Source organism: Gadus macrocephalus, chromosome 12 (genome assembly GCF_031168955.1).
Source record: "Gadus macrocephalus chromosome 12, ASM3116895v1".
NCBI lineage: Eukaryota > Metazoa > Chordata > Actinopteri > Gadiformes > Gadidae > Gadus > Gadus macrocephalus.
This window is the reverse complement of record NC_082393.1, coordinates 8,548-31,277: the sequence shown is the minus strand read 5'-3', so window position 1 is coordinate 31,277 and position 22,730 is coordinate 8,548. Positions and strand designations below refer to the sequence as shown.

Here is a 22,730-nt window from a genome sequence, read left to right as displayed (position 1 = left end):
GGGAAATTGACTCCAAAGGGGCGAAACTTCCATAACCCGAGACGTTCAGAAAGGGGGCGTTGTCATCACAGTGACAGGTCGGTCCTGCCCATATCATGGCATCACCAGTGCGCATCATACTCGGAAGTGGGCGTGTTGTCGGAAGGAGAGATTAAAGTGGGTCACCGTAATCCCTCACAGACTGCTCTATATATTGAATATATTATGTTATATATAATATCATATATATTATGTAGTATCACAGCCTGAGGAAGGATGGAGACAGAGAACCTCAGCGAGGCGCGGCGGGCACAGAGCCGCGAGACGCAGACCGACTACATACCACAAGGTGAGCGTACTGGTGACTGGACTGGGAGTAATGGTGACTGGACTGGGAGTTAGTACTGGTGACTTGGAGTACTGGGAGTACTGGTGACTGGACTGGGAGTGCTGGTGACTGAACTGGGAGTACTGGTATGTACTGCTAGCGTTAGTAGTGGTAGTGGTAGTGTACAGACCAGAGATGTGGACTCGAGTCACATGACTTGTGCCGCTTTTCCACCGCACATGTAGCTCGACTCGACACGACTCGACACGACACGACACGGTAGCAGCACGGGTGCTTTTCCACCGCAAATAGTACCTCCTGGACGTGGGCGGGGTCGGCTGCGCGAAAGGGCCGTGACGTATTTGTGTACGCGACGCAAACAACACATACGCAACCCACACATGGACAGAACCCACATAACAACAATGGAGGACATCGATCGCATTACTATTATTAGCTGGCATGTTGAAGAAGTTGGAGAAGTGGAACATGTTGGCTGCGGCGCTGCTATGGATGTTACCAGCATGGTTGCCATGTCGCTCTCGTGACTTCGTCACACTCTCTGGCCAATCAGTCGCCGGCCGTCTGCCGACGTCACCTTTTAGCATCGGCTCAGCTCGCTTGGAACCTAGAGCGAGTAGGTACTAGAAAAAGCAGCCACTTCAGGTACCAGATACCATGGTACCGCGGTGGAAACGCAAAAAATGCGAGCTGAGTCGAGTCGTGTCGAGCTGGTACCATGCAGTGGAAAAGCGGCATTGGACTCTGCCGACTGCTTTCTTCAGAATAACAGTTTCAGTTTCATATTGACTGCGTTTTGAGTTGGTCCCATTGAAGCCAAACAGTGACTTTGTCCCATCTCTGGTACAGACTAACTATACTGGTAGTGTTAGTGTGTACTGGTAGTCAGGGGCGCAACTGCCTTCTTTCTGGGGGGTATGCAGACACATAGCAGGCGCGCCCCCCCCCTCTTTGATCTGGGCACAAATTTGACCTAAAACACACTCTGATATTTAATCAAAAAATTCATTTTGAGTGCACCAGGACAGATTTTTTTTAGAGGCAGCCTTTCTAAGATGCTCTGCCAGTGTAACATCATACCGTGCTATGAGATCAAGGATACCCAGAAAATGTCAATTTCTAGGATTTCCTAACCGTGCATTTTGTCCCCCTCAGTGGCAGGTTTCTTTCTGCAAGGAAGAGTATGCAGTCGATCACTGGAGTCAACAGGCTCTCTGCAATTCGCTATCAATAGTTTTACCTAGGCATAAGCGGGATGCCAATTCTTTCCACATCAGATAAGCATTTATGTGGTAACCACTTGTTAGTGTGGCGCGTGTCAGCAACTCTACCTTCACCAAAAAGCTTACATGCAAAACAATAGACTCTGTTAGAACTGTTGGAGTACAGTAACCAATAGGGGTGGGAAAAATGATCGATTCTTCGATGCATCGCAACACTGTGTAGAACAATTCAGTCTCGATTCAAATGCGATAATAATCCTTCTTTTTTGGATTATTAATTTATTTACTTTTGGATTATTAACAGAGTTATAAAGTATCAACTTTATAACTCAGTTTTTACTGGGTATATTGACATAAAACAAAGACTTGCATAGAGATTGAAGTAAAACAAAATAACCACAAACAAGTTCCTTTATTTTTCTTGTTATGATCCGTTATATTGTAGGCTCCATTCTGATCAGTACACAGTTGCAAGACAACAGTAACCTGTTGTTTTACTAGTAGTAGATTTAGCTAACCTGAATATTTACAAGCCTCCTCTTGATACACTGACATAAAAACGACTGTCTTTCAACCACTCTGAAAAGCTTTCTTTCATCCCTGCGCACCCTTTCTCCTTCCCAATCTTTCTTTTTCTTTGTTGTGACCCTGAGGGCTTTCTTCTCTGCCTCTCCATATTGAGGTACGTGTCATCAGATGACAATACGGTTCAAATCGCCTCCAGGGCGTGGTTGAGGGGGCGCCCACTGGAGCGCCGTGTGGGGAGGAGGGGGGGGAGGCGAAGGAGCGGGGGGGCGCCTTATCAGTGACGTCCCTCTGTTATTGATCGTCATATCATGTACACAAACGCTGTTAAAAACAGCTAATGCCGACTCAAAATTATTTACTTCCATGGCTTTGGTGCCCCCTCTGGTGCGGCGCCCCTATGCATATAGTGCATAGTACCCACTTTTTGCGCCACTGCTGGTAGTACTGGTAGTGTTAGTGTATTCTGGTAGTGTTAGTATATCACTATATAACTATACCCATTCTATAGGTCAGGTTCCATCTCTGTCCTGTGTATATAACTATAACTAACTAACTAACTATAACTAACCTCTCTAGGTCAGGTCCCCCGGTTGTGTCAGGCCAACCTGTTCACCCTCCTCAGCCTGTGGATGGAAAGGTTCCCCAGAGAGACTTCTGAAGACCACGACCCGGAGGTACGTAGACCGGACCACTCACTCACTCACTCACTCACTCACTCACGTTCATGTATATAGCCGTCACAGGAAACAATGATAGAGACTGATACAGTCTCTCTCTCTCTCTCTCTCTCTCTCTCTCTCTCTCTCTCTCTCTCTCTCTCTCTCTCTCTCTCTCTCTCTCTCTCTCTCTCTCTCTCTCTCTCTCTCTCTCTCTCTCTCTCTCTCTCTCTCTCTCTCTCTCTCTCTCTCTCTCTCTCTCTCTCTTTCTCTCTCTCTCTTCCCCCCCCCCCCCCTCTCTAGGTTCGGCCCTGTGGTCTGGTTGTGGTCCGTGGGGGCCGGGTCAGGGGCCTCCACGTCTCGGGGCCCCTCCTCCATGCGGGCCAGGAGGCGGTGCTCCGCCATGGGGGGGCGGGGCTAGAGGGCAGCCAGCTCTACTTCTCCAGACGGCCGTGCTCTGCCTGCCTCAAGATGGTGGTCAACGGTAACTAGAACTAGAGTTCAACTTGAACTAGAGTTCAACTAGAGTTTAACTAGAACTAGAGTTCAAGTAGAACTAGAGTTCAACTAGAACTGGAGTTCAACTAGAACTATGATAACTGACTAAAACTAGAGTATATCTATAGCTATAACTATAACTGGAATATAACTATGACTATAACTAGAGTATTACTAAAACTAGCGTATAACTAGAGTAGAGGATACTTCTATTTCTCCAGTGAGGTGAGAGAAACTAGAACTATAGTCAGTATTCCTGGTCCTGGTCCTCAGTGGTCCTGGTCCTGGTCCTCAGTGGTCCTGGTCCTCAGTGGTCCTGGTGGTCCTCAGTAGTCCTGGTCCTCAGTGGTCCTGGTGGTCCTCAGTAGTCCTGGTCCTCAGTGGTCCTGTTCCTGGTGGTCCTCAGTAGTCCTGGTCCTCAGTAGTCCTGGTCCTCAGTGGTCCTGGTCCTGGTGGTCCTCAGTAGTCCTGGTCCTCAGTGGTCCTGTTCCTGGTGGTCCTCAGTAGTCCTGGTCCTCAGTAGTCCTGGTCCTGGTCCTCAGTGGTCCTGGTCCTGGCGGTCCTCAGTAGTCCTGGTCCTCAGTGTTCCTGGTCTGATGCTCCCCCTCCTGGTTCCAGCGGGGGTGATTCAGGTCTTCTTCTGGCCGGGGGACCCGGAGGTCAGCGTGCTCTCGGGTCGCGGTGTGGACCGGTCCCCCGCCCCAGGTCCGGGTGTGGGGCCCAGCCCGGAGGCCCTGCTGGACCTGGGGGCGGTGGAGAGGCTGCGGGCGGGAGGCGGGCCCCCGGTGGTCGTGGCCCTGCGGCCCCTGGCCCCCGGTCTGCCCCAGTACGTGGATCTGAAGGCCAGGACCTCCGACTTCATGGAGCGGGTCCAGGAAGACCAGCCGGAGCAGGACGGAGACGAGCTGTTCAGGAGGTAGGGGGTCTGTCTGTCTGTCTGTCTGTCTGTCTGAAACTAAATGTCTTCTTCTTCTTATTCTTTCTCTGCTTCTTCTTCCTCCCCCTCCTCCTCCTCCTCCTCCTCCTCCTCCACCTCCACCTCCTCCTCCTCCTTCTCCCCAGGCAGCGGAGGAGTCACCTCCAGGAGCTGTCCCGGGCGTTCCTGGTCCCGTGTGAGCGGGAGCACCGGGCGGTCCTGGAGCTGCTGGGTCTGGAGGCCTTCTGCCAGGACCCAGACCTCTCTACCCTGAGGAGCAGCATGCTGCAGCTGGTGGAGCTGCTGGCCTCCGTCAGCGCAGGGCTGCCCCTGCTCCACCACGGCTTCTACTGCGCCGGGGAAGACGCTTCACCCAGGTGAGGTAATCCTTTACAAACTGTACTAACAGTGTCTATCAGAAACCCTGTAGTTTACAAACTGTACTAACAGTGTCTATCAGAAACCCTGTAGTTTACAAACTGTACTAACAGTGTCTATCAGAAACCCTGTAGTTTACAAACTGTACTAACAGTGTCTATCAGAAACCCTGTAGTTTACAAACTATACTTGCAGTATTTATCAGAAGATATATGTATAGATCATATAGAGATAGATAGATAAATAGATGTATCGATCATATAGAGATATCTTTGTCACAGTACCTTCTGGACCAGGTGGACCATGACTCCCCCTGGACCACTGATCTAGCCCCGGTCCCTCCTGGTAACGTTCCTCTGCTCCTCGCTTTGTTAAGGGCCCCGGCGCCCCCAGCATGGCTCTCTAAGGAGAGTCCAGACGTGGCCCCCAGGGGCCCGGTCCCCCCGCCCGTCTCCCAGGCTGTGGCTCGCCACTGCATCATCCAGGCCACGCTGCTGGCCTTCAGGACAGGTGAGCCTTCTGATTTACAAAGGTCAGAGGTCATGGGGCTGAACCCTTCACAAGTGGTAGGAGGTCAGAGGTCATGGCTTCACTTAAACAAATTGTGTTCAAGCTGTCATCTGCATCCGCTTCGATTGTTTCTAATGAGTCTGTGGTTCTATTGAAGCAGTTGGAACCACTCATCTATTCCTAACTAGGAGGTGTGACCCCTCGCTGGCTCCTAACAGAGGCTCTGTTTCTGTTTCAGAGGACCCCAAGGTGGGCGTCGGTGCCGTGATCTGGGCCCAGGCGGAGTTGGTAAGTATAGAATCCCCAAGTTATTAAACCTCACCGTGTATGAGATCCAGATGGTCTTTCCTGATGTCAGATAGACATAGGCGGTTCTGGAGGTGATCATCCATCAGGGCACTTTAGTCCTGATAAGTCCTTTTTAAAGATGTGTTGGTTAAAGTCCTGGTAACTGAAGTCCTATTAAAGATGTCTTGGTTTAATTGCTGGTGAATGAAGTCCTTTTAAAGAAGTCTTGGTTTAAGTCCTGATGAATGAAGTACTTTTTAAAGATGTCTTGGTTTAAGTCCTGATGCCTTAAGTCCTTTTAAAGATGTCTTGGGTTAAGTCCTGATGCCTTAAGTCCTTTTTAAAGATGTCTTGGTTCTAATCGTCCTGCTCCCCCCCCAGGACGGTGGGGACGGGACTGGCCGACTCTACCTGGTGGGCTGTGGCTACAACGCCTACCCAGTGGGCTCCCAGTACGCCCAGTACCCACAACTGGACACCAAACATCCGGACCGTGGGAGGACCAAGTATCGATACATCATCCACGCTGAGCAGAACGCCTTAACCTTCAGGTCAGAACCACTTTCAGAACAACGTTTAGACCTCCTCCACTGAGCAGAACGCCCTAACCTTCAGGTCAGAACAACGTTTAGACCTCCTCCACTGAGCAGAACGCCCTAACCTTCAGGTCAGAACAACGTTTAGACCTCCTCCACTGAGCAGAACGCCCTAACCTTCAGGTCAGAACAACGTTTAGACCTCCTCCACTGAGCAGAACGCCCTAACCTTCAGGTCAGAACAACGTTTAGACCTCCTCCACTGAGCAGAACGCTGCTCCAGTGTGTATTCATTCATGTGTGTGGGGCCCCCAGGAGCCGGGAGGTGTGCCCCAGACAGCGGCTCCTGCTCTTCGTCACCAAGTGCCCGTGTGACGAGTGTGTTCCTCTGATCCGGGCGGCGGGCGTGACTCACGTCTTCACCTCGGACCAGGACGCCGGCAAGGACAAGGGGGACATCTCCTACCTCCTCTTCAGGGGCCCCATCGGGCCCTCCAGGCTGACGGTGAGTCACAGGGAGGAGGGGGGAGGGGGAGTGATAGTGGGATGATGAATGATGATGGATGAAGACTGAATAGATAAATGATGGAGTCCCTTCCCCTAGCCCTAACCCTAACCCTAACCTTAACTCCTCCCATCCCCCCTCGAGCCGTGGTGATAATGACATCATTACTGTTATGAATGGTTCTCATACTAGCTGTGGTGATAATAACATCATTACTGTTATGAATGGTTCTCATACTAGCTGTGGTGATAATAACATCATTACTGTTATGATTGGTTCAATGTTCTCATAGAGTCTGACCTCTGACCTCTGTCTCCACAGTGGCAGAAACGCCCCCTGCTGTCCCCCAGCCTAACCAGTGAGTGCTTCTTTCTGGTCTCACTGGTTTCTGTCTGTCTGGTCTCACTGGTTTCTGTCTGGTGTCACTGGTTTCTTTCTGGTCTCACTGGTTTCTGTCTGGTTGGACCATTCTGACCTTTGTCCTGAAAGAATCCATTCCATCTTTATATTGTTTCCATGGTGACCTTTGACCTAATTTCCTCATCACCGTGGTAACCGACAGGTTTCCCTTTCCCACCCCAGATGGTTGTGTTGGAAAGCGCCGCAGATCCCCCAGCAACCAGGATCACCACGACGACAAGAGACTCTGTATCCCAGACATGACCCCTGACCTCTCCTCCCCCCTCCCCCCCCCACCTTAGGAAGGTGGAGCTCAATCTCTCTCCACCTCTCCTCCATCAGGACCCCCACCTCTCCATCAGGACCCCCACCTCTCCTCCATCAGGACCTCCACCTCTCTTCCCCTTGGAGGACCTTATGAAGGTGGAGCTCCCCCTCCACCTCTCCTCCGTCTCCTAACTGAAGTGGATAGCTGGACCTTCTGTAACTGATCTTGCCCACTTTACTTGAAGGCATCTCTTCCCGTTGAGTGTGGATCAAAACATTGAGAAGAATAAGAATAAGAACTATAATCACTAGAGCTGTAATACTTATTCACTTATTCACCGTATCACAAGAAGGTTTTTAGAATACGTTAGATTGTTTAACATTTTAAGTGTCAACTATTTTTGTGGTGGAGTGCTGCTGCAGAGAAGTGAAACCAGGGTGGCCAACTTTGAGACTTTGGCTGGAGTAAGACTCAGGCGCGCGCCCTAACGCCTCGTGCCCACTGCACCGTCAGTCAACGGACGTGGGAAGGCGTGGCTGACGGATGGGGGAGTAGTCTTTGCAGAGGCATCCGTCAGCCAATCAAATCGCTTCGCCGGGTTTTTCCCGCTTCTTCCTGCTTGTTGCGAGGCAAGATGACCCGCTTTCCCGCTTTCCAGTATCGTCAGAGCCCGAGTTGCGTCACAGTGCTTAAATTTGCATACGCGATCTGATTGGATGACGGAACCGTCGCTGCCGAAAAAGTTGAACATTTTTCAACTTCAAAGTCAATGGGCAACGGTCAACTGACGGAGGTAGTGGGCACGGGGCGTTACCCTAATTAAAAAAATGTCAGTCTTTGTTTACTTAGTGTAAAAGCTGATTTATGAAAAAAAAGTTATAGTATGGAAACGCTTTTTCAAAATGTACAATTACTTTATTGCACCATAAAAAAATAAAGACAGGCAGCAGGCTCTTAGCCATCAGCCCCAGCATGGCTTAACTTGCTCTGTGTGTCAGGAGTCCAGGATGAGCCACTTGGGGACAAATTAATGCAGGAAGCTGTGGCTATATCACACACACACACACACACACACACACACACACACACACACACACACACACACACACACACACACACACACACACACAGAGATCCATTAACTTTAGTGAATCTTTGGGGGGTCTATTACACTGACAACAGAAGCCTTACATCTACGGAACCTGCCTCACCCACAAAGCAACCAGCCTTGTGCGTGACCCCAGCCACCCCTCCACCCCCCTCCAGCCCCTCCAGCCCCTCCACCCCTCCAGCCCCTCCACCCCTCCACCCCTCCAGCCCCTCCAGCCCCTCCACCCCTCCAGCCCCTCCACCCCTCCAGCCCTCCACCCCTCCAGCCCCTCCAGCCCCTCCAGCCCTCCACCCCTCCAGCCCCTCCACCCCTCCAGCCTCCTGCCGTCTGGGAGACGGTTAGCAGCCTCTGGGCCGACTCCGCCTGACTGGGAAACAGATTACTTCACCAGGCTGTCAGGAAGCTGGACTCTCCCCTCTCTCCCTTCCCTCCCATTTGTCCCCAATAACCCTAACTTTCTCTTTGCCAGAATGTGTCTGTGGGACACACTTACTAAGATGCATATTAATAAACACATTTCCAAACCCACACCCACCCATAACCCTAACCCCCCCCACACACACACGCACACACTGAATCAAGGCTAATATTAACTAACCCTAACCCTTACCTCTACCTTCCCCTAGCCCTCTCCCTAACCCTAACCTTAATCTCTCCCTAACCCTAGCCCTAACCCTCACCCTAACCTTAATCTCTCCCTAACCCTAGCCCTAACCTTAATCTCTCCCTAACCCTCTCCCTAACCTTAATCTCTCCCTAACCCTAGCCCTAACCTTAATCTCTCCCTAACCATAACCCTAACCTCTCCCTAACCCTAGCCCTAACCTTAATCTCTCCCTAACCCTAGCCCTAACCTTAATCTCTCCCTAACCCTCTCCCTAACCTTAATCTCTCCCTAACCCTAGCCCTAACCTTAATCTCTCCCTAACCATAACCATAACCCTAACCTCTCCCTAACCCTAGCCCTAACCTTAACCTCTCCCTAACCCTCTCCCTGACCCTCTCCCTAACCCTCTCCCTTACCCTCTCCCTAACCCTAACCTTAATCTCTCCCTAACCCTAGCCCTAAACCTCTCCCTAACCCTAGCCCTAAACCTCTCCCTAACCCTCTCCCTCTCCCTAACCCTAACCTCTTCCTAACCCTAACCTTAAGCTCTTTCTAACACTATCCCTAACCTTAAGCTCTTTCTAACACTATCCCTAACCATAAGCTCTTTCTAACACTATCCCTCTCTCCAGCCACACCGATTGGCACGACCATGTCTGGTTCAGGCTGAACCCACCGCTTCACAAATGACACGTTATCTGCTTGCCGTCCTTTTCAAGAATGACTGAACATCCTTTTCGGTCCACCACAGTGTAGGGGTCTTGTTCGAACGGTGTAGACAGTTTGTTTTGTTTCTGCTGACAGAGCAGTGCTGTCCTTCGCTCTTCTGATTCTGTCTGCATCCACACGTCCCTTCTCCTTCCTCACAGCATCAGTCCTGCGAACAGCAGCTGGTTGAACTGGTTGTTCGCCGGTTGAAAAGTAGCTGGGCCGGACTGCGGCCGGTGACACAGTGTGGAGTGCTGCGGTAAGCCATAAGAAAAACGTCAAGCTCACTGCGCCAGTCCTTGCCTTCAGCGTGAGCTGCACGTATGGCTTTACATAGTGTCCTGTTCTGTCTCTCAGCTTCCCCATTCGCCTGAGGCCAATATGGCGTGACACGGCGATGTTCAATTCCACTCTCCAGTAGATATGTATTGAATTATTTTTACACGAACGGCGTGCCGTTGTCAGTCACTACAGATTCTGGGATTACATGAGTCGCAAATAGGTGTTTCAGACATTTTATTATGTTAACTGATGTGGGACTTGTGAGGATATCGACATTCACCCATCTAGAGTAGTAATCAGTCACCACCAGTAGATGGTCTCCTGATGCGAATGGTCCACACATGCCCATTGCGAGCGTCTGCCTTGGTTTACCAGGGAGCTCGGACCTTGTTGTAGGAACATCCTGTGAAGTGAAGCTATTGAGTTGACAAGCGTGACATGACCTCACTAACTCCTCTGCTTCACGATCAATTCCGGGCCGCCACACTTTTGTTCTCAGTCTTTGTTTTGACTATTCCTTGATGTCCTTCATGCGCTTACATCAGCGTCTGTTGTCGTGCTGCCTGAGGAGCGACAATCCGGGTACCTCTCAGCACTATTTTCCCAACAGTGGAGAGCTCAGTCTTGACAGTTTTGTAAGCCGCATCGCATTTACTCCAGTCACCTGTCTCGATACTGCTCCGTACAGTAGCAAGAGTGTGCTCCTCTGCCGACAAGTTCTCCGTTTGTCGTGGGGGCGACAAACGGGGGCACTGCATGTTGAGCCACGTAGTAGACATGCTCCTCCATGGTGCCAATCTGTACGGGCGGGTTGACTGTGAGGCGTGACAGCAAATCAGCTGCATGGCCTGGCTTATACACCATTTGAAACGATAGGGTTGCAGCCACAGAGCTCACCTTTCAGTTCTCGCTGGCGGTTTGGACTTTGGCGAGTAGATGGTTTCGAGTGGCTTGTGATCCGTCACCATCACAAATGGAATTTCCCTAACCCGGCAATGTGACGGCACAGGATGAGACAGAGTCCCTATCAGCAGTCATCGACACCTCTACAAGCTGGAGATATGTCCTCATCTGCCATCAAGAACCAGAGCTACCACCTGTTGTGTCTAAGAAACAATGGAGGCCAGGTGATTCCATCAGAGGGCACAGTGAGGGTTGTCAGGGCAGCAGAGTGGGCCATTCGCCAGGCAGCAGCTAGTTTCAGACCATCACAGCCCATCAAACTGCTAGAGGTCTTGTACATTGTACGGAAGAGGATCGGGTCAGAGGATGTGTTTGTGCTCAGGGAGCACATCGGCGACACGCAGTATGGCATAGACAGCGCTGCTAACACTAGTTGTGTCCTTGTTTTTTAAGCTAAGGCTACACCACATCGCTAAAATGACTACACTAAGCTTACAGAGCAACAACATGCGACAGAAGCTCAACAAAACAGTCCTTTTCAAAGGGTATTAGCCCCATGTTACGACCCTGGTGGCTCTCTGTATATTTTTGCCTCTCTCCATCCCCCCCCCCCCCCCCCCCCCCCCCCCCCCCCCCCCCTTCCGGGGTTTCAGCGGCCTTCAGTGTGCACATTGTATATAGTTCTCTGCAAACCTATGGTGGCATCATGCCTTCAGCCACAAAGGTTGCACACATTATATTCGTCTAAATGCATACTTGACTGTAGATTTGAGTGAAGTTACCAACACAATAGATTGCTGAGTTTTAGTATTCCATATGTTGATTTAACATGAATACCTTGTGCATGTGTGTATTTATTGCACCTATGTTCATATGAAAACAGATGGTTATAATTACATAAATACATCTCTGTACAGGGTGGGTTTTTCAACATGCAGCCTTGTATATTGAAATCTTGTACCTATTTTAGAACATTATTCTATTTTTCTTCGAACCTAACAATTATTCATAAGTATGTACCTACATCTCCGACGTTTATAACAAACCAAACCGTTTGAAAATAGCTTGAAAGTTGAGCAAGTTATGGTTGTTTAAAAAGTACATGAATCACCAACACAATGTTTCGTTACATTCCTAACCACGATGATAAACTAACCAAATTTTGGGTTATTTCTTGGGGCGGCAATTAGCTCAGGTGGTAGCGCGGTCGACTGGTAATCGCAAGGTGACCAGTTCGATCCCCGCTCAGAACCTAGCCGATTGTCGAGGGTCCTTGAGCAAGACACCGAACCCCCGAGCGCTCCCAACGCCGTTGTCGGCCCTTCTTGGCCGGCACCGCCGTTGGCAAGATTATTATAATGATTTTTCAACGAATGTTGAAAAATGCCAAATGAGTTTCAAAGAGTTTAGATATGAAATCTGTAATAAAATAATGCTAGAATTGGTATTCTTTTTGTATAAATGTCTAATTCTTAAAACAAGAAGCATCAAGACGATTGTGAGAAGTATTTTCAACACTTGGGATTTAAATGACATTTGATTATTTGAGAGACATTGACATTCTGTAATTTCTATTTTATATGTCGCTGTCCGATGAAAACCGCGTATGTCCATTTTTGCCGATTAAAGCTGTCAATCCCGCCGCGTATCTCCCGCCCATCTCATTAGCGTCTCTGGAAGCGCATCATCGGGTAGCCGAATAACACTTTGAAGTTAAGGTATTTAGTTTTTGTCAAGTTTATTCTAGTTGCAATATAAGATGAAGTAATTTTCACTGAATATTTTTTATTGTGAACCGGACTGACGTAATAGGGTTGTAACGTAGCCTGGCTCCGCCCGCCTAAGTACTTCCGCTCAATTTGAATTTCCCTTCAGTACTCTCTGTACAAATGTGAGGGTAGAACCAGGCTAGCTGTAACGCGTATCGAAATCACGACACTCAAAGCCACGAACCTGTCTCGCGGTGTGAGAAGGCAGAAGCACGATACGCCCTTTCTAACTCTCTGGTAAAATTGTCAGATTGAAATTTGCTAATTTGTCTAAATAATAGTCTGCTGACACCGCCCCCTTTTATTGATGACAGCTCTCCGTGGATACGGAGGATTTCATTTCTCCACATCCTGTGTGATCCCTGTCTCTATTGTTTTGTGTGATTTGACCGGCAGTTGCCGCTTCTTCACTAGACACTAGAAGCGAACGATTCCGGTAGAATGAAGTACCCATCCTGTCAATAATCGGTGGCCGCTTCATTCCGACCTTCATAACGAGGCATAGTGTTACGAGTAGCGTATGTGTGTGCGCGAGAATGGCAGTGTGTGTGATTGACGTCAGCGAGTGAGTGGACGAGCGAGGAGAGCGAGCGGTAGCGGGTGTCTGTGTTTTTTTTTAGTGAAATGGCAGCTTCATTTTTCCTTTTCTGCAATACAGTGCCAAATAAATATTATTTTGATGATAGCCTGGTGAGACAATAGCTTTCCTTTACAGTAGGCCTAACTTTATCGCTAGAAAAAGTTTCCCCCTTGTCGCCTGAGACGTAGGGTTAGGACAATCAACAATTAACGACGACACCGCCGAAGGCGGTGGCGTCGCTGGCACGGGCCATCATCAGGCGAAACCTCGGGGGTCCCCGACCCAACGTTCAAGCCAAGGGGTTGCCATCCCCAGCCTGACAATCCATATCCTTTCAGCCCTGCGCCGTTGGGCGGTGGACCAAAAAGGGTTTGCTTCGAGCACAGACGCGGAAAGGGCCTGCCATCCGTGTTCAACAAAATGCGCAACCACAGGTAGGTGAGCGTCTCTTTTGTGTGTGATGTTGTATCTGTGCTGGTAGAAGCGGACACGAACTGTATTCCCACGTATTGGAGATCACAGGTAAGGCAGCGGATAAGGTACACACAATTTCTCGTGTTAAGATTAAGATCAGTGGGGAAAACGTTCCCATTGTTCCGGTTTCGGGCCCACGGGATGAAGTTATAAAAATAAGAGAGTCTGTTGACTCTGGGTTAGGGTTAGGTAAATTGAAACAACTCATGAATCTCCCCACGTCGTCCGACGACTTCGCAGTTAGGATAGAGATCCAAGGCAAGGCACTGGCCGGCGCTTGTTATTCATGGCCTTAATGTCCTCATATGCTTTGACCCTTTAATTCGAATGAGTTTTCGTTTTTCCGGTTTTGGACTTTTTTCAGGTCGATGCGTTGTTTGTTTTGGTTTTTGAGAGAGGATAGATTTTTCCTTTTTGTTTGTTCGGTTGGTGTTAAGATGGGATAGATTTTTCGTTAGTGTTACTCGGTTGGTTTGGAGGTAGGATAGATTTTTCCTTTTGTTTGTAAGGTTGGTGTTAGAACCGGAAAGGTTTTTCTTTTTTAGTGTTATTTGGTTGGTTTTTAACAAAGGATAGATTTTATACTTTTTGTTTTTAAAGCTTTGGTTTATATTATTTTGAAAAATCTCTTCAAGAACTGCAGGACATGTCATCAGTTGTGGTCCTCAGGATCATCGAGTGTTTCGGCCGTTATCACAAGACACTCTCACCCGAGGGAGGCCCTCCCGAGGTCGATCAACTCCCGGGAATGTCCTACAACTCTTCAAGAACTTCTTCCTTTTTATAAGGTTTGTTTGGTTGGTGTTAAAATAGGGAAGATTTTTCCTTTTAGTGTTACTTGGTTGGTCTTTAGGAGAGGATAGATTTTTCCTTTGTTCGGTTGGTGTTAAGATGGAATAGCCACTCGGGTTAAGGTTAGGGAATGAGGCTAAAGGTTAGGGTTAGGGTTAGGGTTAGGGTTAGGGTTAGGGTTAGGGTTAGGGTTAGGGTTAGGGTTAGGGTTAGGGTTAGGGTTAGGGTTAGGGTTAGGGTTAGGGTTAGGGTTAGGGTTAGGGTTAGGGTTAGGGTTAGGGTTAGGGTTAGGGTTAGGGTTAGGGTTAGGGTTAGGGTTAGGGTTAGGGTTAGGGTTAGGGTTAGGGTTAGGGTTAGGGTTAGGGTTAGGGTTAGGGTTAGGTTAAGAGCCATCTACCACTTTTGAAAAACGGCTTTTTTGAGCTAGTTCGAGAACGCAGCGGTGCATGGGAATTCGGCGACCACCCATGGATAGGTCTAGGCCCAGCGGACTTGCTGAAAAAATGTGGCGCCCCTGGCGTTTTTTTTGGGTACTGCAATTTCTATTTTAAAAGTTCAAAGTGAAGCGTTTTTTTTTTTGAGCGGTGCATGGGAATTTGGGATAGTGCCAGTGGTAGCCCTTGGGCCCCTCTTCATCCCCTCGAAATTTGGCGCCCCTAGTGGCAACTTTTTTTAACATGGGAAAACAGCTATAATCGACCTCACGGGAGCTGAGGTTGGATCATGGGAACAAGGTTCCTATGGTTGGTAGGTATTAATGAGGCGGACCTTTGTGCCAAATTTTGGGCACCTGGTGGCTTGTTTTGGTATAGAAAATCGCATTTGAAGTTTTTCACTAAACGCGGGAAAAAGGGGTGTTCCCTTTTTTTTCTTTTTTTTTTTTTTGGTGTGGAAGGTTTTCTGGGCTCCATCTACATGTGTGCGAAGTTTTGGAGTTGTAGCTCACTTCCTTCACATAGCTACCGTTGACTCCAATGTAAAAATACTTAGAAAAATTTCAGCAAATTTTGTGAAAATTGGTTAAAAGTGTGGAGTCCCCATAGAAAGTGTATTGGAGCACGTTTTAGGCCATTTTGAGTCGTTTGGTGGTGGTGGGGGACATTGAAATTTTGTATTATATTTTTTTTAATTAGATTTTTTTTTTTTTTAATTTTTTTTTTTTTTTTTTTTTTTTTTTAATAAATTTGAAATTTCATTTTTTTTTTTTTTTTTTTTTTTTTTTTTTTTTTTTTAATAAATTTGAAATTTCTTTTTTTTTTTTTTTTTTTTTTTTTTTTTTTTAATAAATTTGAATTTTTTTTTTTTTTTTTTTTTTTTTTAGAGTTTTTTTCTTTTTTTTTCTTTTTTAAGATGGCGGGATGCATGGAGAGGCGGTTATTGCACTTACTTGGTTTGGTGAAGTTGTTATTGCACTTACTTGGTTTGGTGAAGTTGTCTGGTAGTCGATCGGGTAGTCTGTGTTGGCTCAAGTCATGTCATGACCCATTCACTGGGTCAAATAGTTTGGGTTAGGGTTTTTTTTTTTTTTTTTTTTTTTTTTTTCTTACCTTTTTTTAGCTGGGCTCGGTCCGATCCTGAATCTGCAGGAATTATGTTTCTAGCCCCTTCCTAGGCCGAGAAAATAACTTAAAACCAATTTTTTTTTTTTTTTGGGTTAGGTTGAGTAGAAGGCACTCAAACATGTGCCGCGCAGCGGCACATGGGAGAGTGCCGAGAGAGTTAATCTTTTTTTTTTTTTTTTTTTTACTTTTTTATTTGCTGGGCTGGGTCCGATCCTGAATCTGCAGGAATTATGTTTCTAGCCCCTTCCTAGGCCGAGAAAATAACTTAAAACCAATTTCTTTTTTTTTTTTTCTTTTTTTTTTGGGTTAGGGTTAGGGAATAAGGCTAATGGTTAAGGTTAGGATTAAGATTAAGATTAAGATTAAGATTAAGATTAAGGGTTAGGGTTAGGGTTAGGGTTAGGGTTAGGGTTAGGGTTAGGGTTAGGGTTAGGGTTAGGGTTAGGGTTAGGGTTAGGGTTAGGGTTAGGGTTAGGGTTAGGGTTAGGTTAAGAGCCATCTACCACTTTTGAAAAACGGCTTTTTTGAGCTAGTTCGAGAACGCAGCGGTGCATGGGAATTCGGCGACCACCCATGGATAGGTCTAGGCCCAGCGGACTTGCTGAAAAAATGTGGCGCCCCTGGCGTTTTTTTTGGGTTAGGGTTAGGGTTAGGGTTAGGGTTAGGGTTAGGGTTAGGGTTAGGGTTAGGGTTAGGGTTAGGGTTAGGGTTAGGGTTAGGGTTAGGGTTAGGGTTAGGGTTAGGGTTAGGGTTAGGGTTAGGGTTAGGTTAAGAGCCATCTACCACTTTTGAAAAACGGCTTTTTTGAGCTAGTTCGAGAACGCAGCGGTGCATGGGAATTCGGCGACCACCCATGGATAGGTCTAGGCCCAGCGGACTTGCTGAAAAAATGTGGCGCCCCTGGCGTTTTTTTTGGGTACTGCAATTTCTATTTTAAAAGTTCAAAGTGAAGCGTTTTTTTTTTTGAGCGGTGCATGGGAATTTGGGATAGTGCCAGTGGTAGCCCTTGGGCCCCTCTTCATCCCCTCGAAATTTGGCGCCCCTAGTGGCAACTTTTTTTAACATGGGAAAACAGCTATAATCGACCTCACGGGAGCTGAGGTTGGATCATGGGAACAAGGTTCCTATGGTTGGTAGGTATTAATGAGGCGGACCTTTGTGCCAAATTTTGGGCACCTGGTGGCTTGTTTTGGTATAGAAAATCGCATTTGAAGTTTTTCACTAAACGCGGGAAAAAGGGGTGTTCCCTTTTTTTTCTTTTTTTTTTTTTTGGTGTGGAAGGTTTTCTGGGCTCCATCTACATGTGTGCGAAGTTTTGGAGTTGTAGCTCACTTCCTTCACATAGCTACCGTTGACTCCAATGTAAAAATACTTAGAAAAATTTCAGCAAATTTTGTGAAAATTGGTTAAAAGTGTGGAGTCCCCATAGAAAGTGTATTGGAGCACGTTTTAGGCCATTTTGAGTCGTTTGGTGGTGGTGGGGGACATTGAAATTTTGTATTATATTTTTTTTAATTAGATTTTTTTTTTTTTTAATTTTTTTTTTTTTTTTTTTTTTTTTTTAATAAATTTGAAATTTCATTTTTTTTTTTTTTTTTTTTTTTTTTTTTTTTTTTTTAATAAATTTGAAATTTCTTTTTTTTTTTTTTTTTTTTTTTTTTTTTTTTAATAAATTTGAATTTTTTTTTTTTTTTTTTTTTTTTTTAGAGTTTTTTTCTTTTTTTTTCTTTTTTAAGATGGCGGGATGCATGGAGAGGCGGTTATTGCACTTACTTGGTTTGGTGAAGTTGTTATTGCACTTACTTGGTTTGGTGAAGTTGTCTGGTAGTCGATCGGGTAGTCTGTGTTGGCTCAAGTCATGTCATGACCCATTCACTGGGTCAAATAGTTTGGGTTAGGGTTTTTTTTTTTTTTTTTTTTTTTTTTTTCTTACCTTTTTTTAGCTGGGCTCGGTCCGATCCTGAATCTGCAGGAATTATGTTTCTAGCCCCTTCCTAGGCCGAGAAAATAACTTAAAACCAATTTTTTTTTTTTTTTGGGTTAGGTTGAGTAGAAGGCACTCAAACATGTGCCGCGCAGCGGCACATGGGAGAGTGCCGAGAGAGTTAATCTTTTTTTTTTTTTTTTTTTTACTTTTTTATTTGCTGGGCTGGGTCCGATCCTGAATCTGCAGGAATTATGTTTCTAGCCCCTTCCTAGGCCGAGAAAATAACTTAAAACCAATTTCTTTTTTTTTTTTTCTTTTTTTTTTGGGTTAGGGTTAGGGAATAAGGCTAATGGTTAAGGTTAGGATTAAGATTAAGATTAAGATTAAGATTAAGATTAAGGGTTAGGGTTAGGGTTAGGGTTAGGGTTAGGGTTAGGGTTAGGGTTAGGGTTAGGGTTAGGGTTAGGGTTAGGGTTAGGGTTAGGGTTAGGGTTAGGGTTAGGTTAAGAGCCAGAGCCATCTACCACTTTTGAAAAACGGCTTTTTTGAGCTAGTTCGAGAACGCAGCGGTGCATGGGAATTCGGCGACCACCCATGGATAGGTCTAGGCCCAGCGGACTTGCTGAAAAAATGTGGCGCCCCTGGCGTTTTTTTTGGGTTAGGGTTAGGGTTAGGGTTAGGGTTAGGGTTAGGGTTAGGGTTAGGGTTAGGGTTAGGGTTAGGGTTAGGGTTAGGGTTAGGGTTAGGGTTAGGGTTAGGGTTAGGGTTAGGGTTAGGGTTAGGGTTAGGGTTAGGGTTAGGGTTAGGTTAAGAGCCATCTACCACTTTTGAAAAACGGCTTTTTTGAGCTAGTTCGAGAACGCAGCGGTGCATGGGAATTCGGCGACCACCCATGGATAGGTCTAGGCCCAGCGGACTTGCTGAAAAAATGTGGCGCCCCTGGCGTTTTTTTTGGGTACTGCAATTTCTATTTTAAAAGTTCAAAGTGAAGCGTTTTTTTTTTTGAGCGGTGCATGGGAATTTGGGATAGTGCCAGTGGTAGCCCTTGGGCCCCTCTTCATCCCCTCGAAATTTGGCGCCCCTAGTGGCAACTTTTTTTAACATGGGAAAACAGCTATAATCGACCTCACGGGAGCTGAGGTTGGATCATGGGAACAAGGTTCCTATGGTTGGTAGGTATTAATGAGGCGGACCTTTGTGCCAAATTTTGGGCACCTGGTGGCTTGTTTTGGTATAGAAAATCGCATTTGAAGTTTTTCACTAAACGCGGGAAAAAGGGGTGTTCCCTTTTTTTTCTTTTTTTTTTTTTTGGTGTGGAAGGTTTTCTGGGCTCCATCTACATGTGTGCGAAGTTTTGGAGTTGTAGCTCACTTCCTTCACATAGCTACCGTTGACTCCAATGTAAAAATACTTAGAAAAATTTCAGCAAATTTTGTGAAAATTGGTTAAAAGTGTGGAGTCCCCATAGAAAGTGTATTGGAGCACGTTTTAGGCCATTTTGAGTCGTTTGGTGGTGGTGGGGGACATTGAAATTTTGTATTATATTTTTTTTAATTAGATTTTTTTTTTTTTTAATTTTTTTTTTTTTTTTTTTTTTTTTTTAATAAATTTGAAATTTCATTTTTTTTTTTTTTTTTTTTTTTTTTTTTTTTTTTTTAATAAATTTGAAATTTCTTTTTTTTTTTTTTTTTTTTTTTTTTTTTTTTAATAAATTTGAATTTTTTTTTTTTTTTTTTTTTTTTTTAGAGTTTTTTTCTTTTTTTTTCTTTTTTAAGATGGCGGGATGCATGGAGAGGCGGTTATTGCACTTACTTGGTTTGGTGAAGTTGTTATTGCACTTACTTGGTTTGGTGAAGTTGTCTGGTAGTCGATCGGGTAGTCTGTGTTGGCTCAAGTCATGTCATGACCCATTCACTGGGTCAAATAGTTTGGGTTAGGGTTTTTTTTTTTTTTTTTTTTTTTTTTTTCTTACCTTTTTTTAGCTGGGCTCGGTCCGATCCTGAATCTGCAGGAATTATGTTTCTAGCCCCTTCCTAGGCCGAGAAAATAACTTAAAACCAATTTTTTTTTTTTTTTGGGTTAGGTTGAGTAGAAGGCACTCAAACATGTGCCGCGCAGCGGCACATGGGAGAGTGCCGAGAGAGTTAATCTTTTTTTTTTTTTTTTTTTTACTTTTTTATTTGCTGGGCTGGGTCCGATCCTGAATCTGCAGGAATTATGTTTCTAGCCCCTTCCTAGGCCGAGAAAATAACTTAAAACCAATTTCTTTTTTTTTTTTTCTTTTTTTTTTGGGTTAGGGTTAGGGAATAAGGCTAATGGTTAAGGTTAGGATTAAGATTAAGATTAAGATTAAGATTAAGATTAAGGGTTAGGGTTAGGGTTAGGGTTAGGGTTAGGGTTAGGGTTAGGGTTAGGGTTAGGGTTAGGGTTAGGGTTAGGGTTAGGGTTAGGGTTAGGGTTAGGGTTAGGGTTAGGTTAAGAGCCATCTACCACTTTTGAAAATTTTTGAGCTAGTTCGAGAACGCAGCGGTGCATGGGAATTCGGCGACCACCCATGGATAGGTCTAGGCCCAGCGGACTTGCTGAAAAAATGTGGCGCCCCTGGCGTTTTTTTTGGGTTAGGGTTAGGGTTAGGGTTAGGGTTAGGGTTAGGGTTAGGGTTAGGGTTAGGGTTAGGGTTAGGGTTAGGGTTAGGGTTAGGGTTAGGGTTAGGGTTAGGGTTAGGGTTAGGGTTAGGGTTAGGGTTAGGGTTAGGGTTAGGGTTAGGGTTAGGGTTAGGGTTAGGGTTAGGGTTAGGGTTAGGGTTAGGGTTAGGGTTAGGGTTAGGGTTAGGGTTAGGGTTAGGGTTAGGGTTAGGGTTAGGGTTAGGGTTAGGGTTAGGGTTAGGGTTAGGGTTAGGGTTAGGGTTAGGGTTAGGGTTAGGGTTAGGGTTAGGGTTAGGGTTAGGGTTAGGGTTAGGGTTAGGGTTAGGGTTAGGGTTAGGGTTAGGGTTAGGGTTAGGGTTAGGGTTAGGGTTAGGGTTAGGGTTAGGGTTAGGGTTAGGGTTAGGGTTAGGGTTAGGGTTAGGGTTAGGGTTAGGGTTAGGGTTAGGGTTAGGGTTAGGGTTAGGGTTAGGGTTAGGGTTAGGGTTAGGGTTAGGGTTAGGGTTAGGGTTAGGGTTAGGGTTAGGGTTAGGGTTAGGGTTAGGGTTAGGGTTAGGGTTAGGGTTAGGGTTAGGGTTAGGGTTAGGGTTAGGGTTAGGGTTAGGGTTAGGGTTAGGGTTAGGGTTAGGGTTAGGGTTAGGGTTAGGGTTAGGGTTAGGGTTAGGGTTAGGGTTAGGGTTAGGGTTAGGGTTAGGGTTAGGGTTAGGGTTAGGGTTAGGGTTAGGGTTAGGGTTAGGGTTAGGGTTAGGGTTAGGGTTAGGGTTAGGGTTAGGGTTAGGGTTAGGGTTAGGGTTAGGGTTAGGGTTAGGGTTAGGGTTAGGTTAAGAGCCATCTACCACTTTTGAAAAACGGCTTTTTTGAGCTAGTTCGAGAACGCAGCGGTGCATGGGAATTCGGCGACCACCCATGGATAGGTCTAGGCCCAGCGGACTTGCTGAAAAAATGTGGCGCCCCTGGCGTTTTTTTTGGGTACTGCAATTTCTATTTTAAAAGTTCAAAGTGAAGCGTTTTTTTTTTTGAGCGGTGCATGGGAATTTGGGATAGTGCCAGTGGTAGCCCTTGGGCCCCTCTTCATCCCCTCGAAATTTGGCGCCCCTAGTGGCAACTTTTTTTAACATGGGAAAACAGCTATAATCGACCTCACGGGAGCTGAGGTTGGATCATGGGAACAAGGTTCCTATGGTTGGTAGGTATTAATGAGGCGGACCTTTGTGCCAAATTTTGGGCACCTGGTGGCTTGTTTTGGTATAGAAAATCGCATTTGAAGTTTTTCACTAAACGCGGGAAAAAGGGGTGTTCCCTTTTTTTTCTTTTTTTTTTTTTTGGTGTGGAAGGTTTTCTGGGCTCCATCTACATGTGTGCGAAGTTTTGGAGTTGTAGCTCACTTCCTTCACATAGCTACCGTTGACTCCAATGTAAAAATACTTAGAAAAATTTCAGCAAATTTTGTGAAAATTGGTTAAAAGTGTGGAGTCCCCATAGAAAGTGTATTGGAGCACGTTTTAGGCCATTTTGAGTCGTTTGGTGGTGGTGGGGGACATTGAAATTTTGTATTATATTTTTTTTAATTAGATTTTTTTTTTTTTTAATTTTTTTTTTTTTTTTTTTTTTTTTTTAATAAATTTGAAATTTCATTTTTTTTTTTTTTTTTTTTTTTTTTTTTTTTTTTTTAATAAATTTGAAATTTCTTTTTTTTTTTTTTTTTTTTTTTTTTTTTTTTAATAAATTTGAATTTTTTTTTTTTTTTTTTTTTTTTTTAGAGTTTTTTTCTTTTTTTTTCTTTTTTAAGATGGCGGGATGCATGGAGAGGCGGTTATTGCACTTACTTGGTTTGGTGAAGTTGTTATTGCACTTACTTGGTTTGGTGAAGTTGTCTGGTAGTCGATCGGGTAGTCTGTGTTGGCTCAAGTCATGTCATGACCCATTCACTGGGTCAAATAGTTTGGGTTAGGGTTTTTTTTTTTTTTTTTTTTTTTTTTTTCTTACCTTTTTTTAGCTGGGCTCGGTCCGATCCTGAATCTGCAGGAATTATGTTTCTAGCCCCTTCCTAGGCCGAGAAAATAACTTAAAACCAATTTTTTTTTTTTTTTGGGTTAGGTTGAGTAGAAGGCACTCAAACATGTGCCGCGCAGCGGCACATGGGAGAGTGCCGAGAGAGTTAATCTTTTTTTTTTTTTTTTTTTTACTTTTTTATTTGCTGGGCTGGGTCCGATCCTGAATCTGCAGGAATTATGTTTCTAGCCCCTTCCTAGGCCGAGAAAATAACTTAAAACCAATTTCTTTTTTTTTTTTTCTTTTTTTTTTGGGTTAGGGTTAGGGAATAAGGCTAATGGTTAAGGT

The 22,730-nt window shown here is 45.6% G+C and overlaps 1 protein-coding gene across 3 annotated transcripts; it reads left to right on the top strand.

Annotated features, from left to right (window-relative positions):
• Positions 1-94: 94 nt before the first annotated feature.
• cdadc1 (cytidine and dCMP deaminase domain containing 1) lies at positions 95-7,501 on the top strand. Of its 3 annotated transcripts, none has more exons than XM_060068080.1 (11): positions 97-328; positions 2,656-2,753; positions 3,039-3,219; positions 3,852-4,149; positions 4,296-4,526; positions 4,904-5,037; positions 5,276-5,325; positions 5,707-5,876; positions 6,177-6,366; positions 6,688-6,724; positions 6,949-7,501. In XM_060068080.1, the coding sequence occupies exons 1-11, from the start codon at positions 256-258 to the stop codon at positions 7,065-7,067; spliced, it is 1,581 nt and encodes a 526-aa protein (XP_059924063.1). In that variant the 5' UTR covers positions 97-255; the 3' UTR covers positions 7,068-7,501. The 3 variants fall into 3 exon arrangements, with proteins under 3 accessions (XP_059924065.1, XP_059924063.1, XP_059924064.1); XM_060068081.1 differs by having other exon boundaries at positions 111-328; positions 2,661-2,753; XM_060068082.1 differs by lacking the exons at positions 6,177-6,366; positions 6,688-6,724; positions 6,949-7,501 and adding an exon at positions 5,941-6,123 and having other exon boundaries at positions 95-328.
• Positions 7,502-22,730: the final 15,229 nt, after the last annotated feature.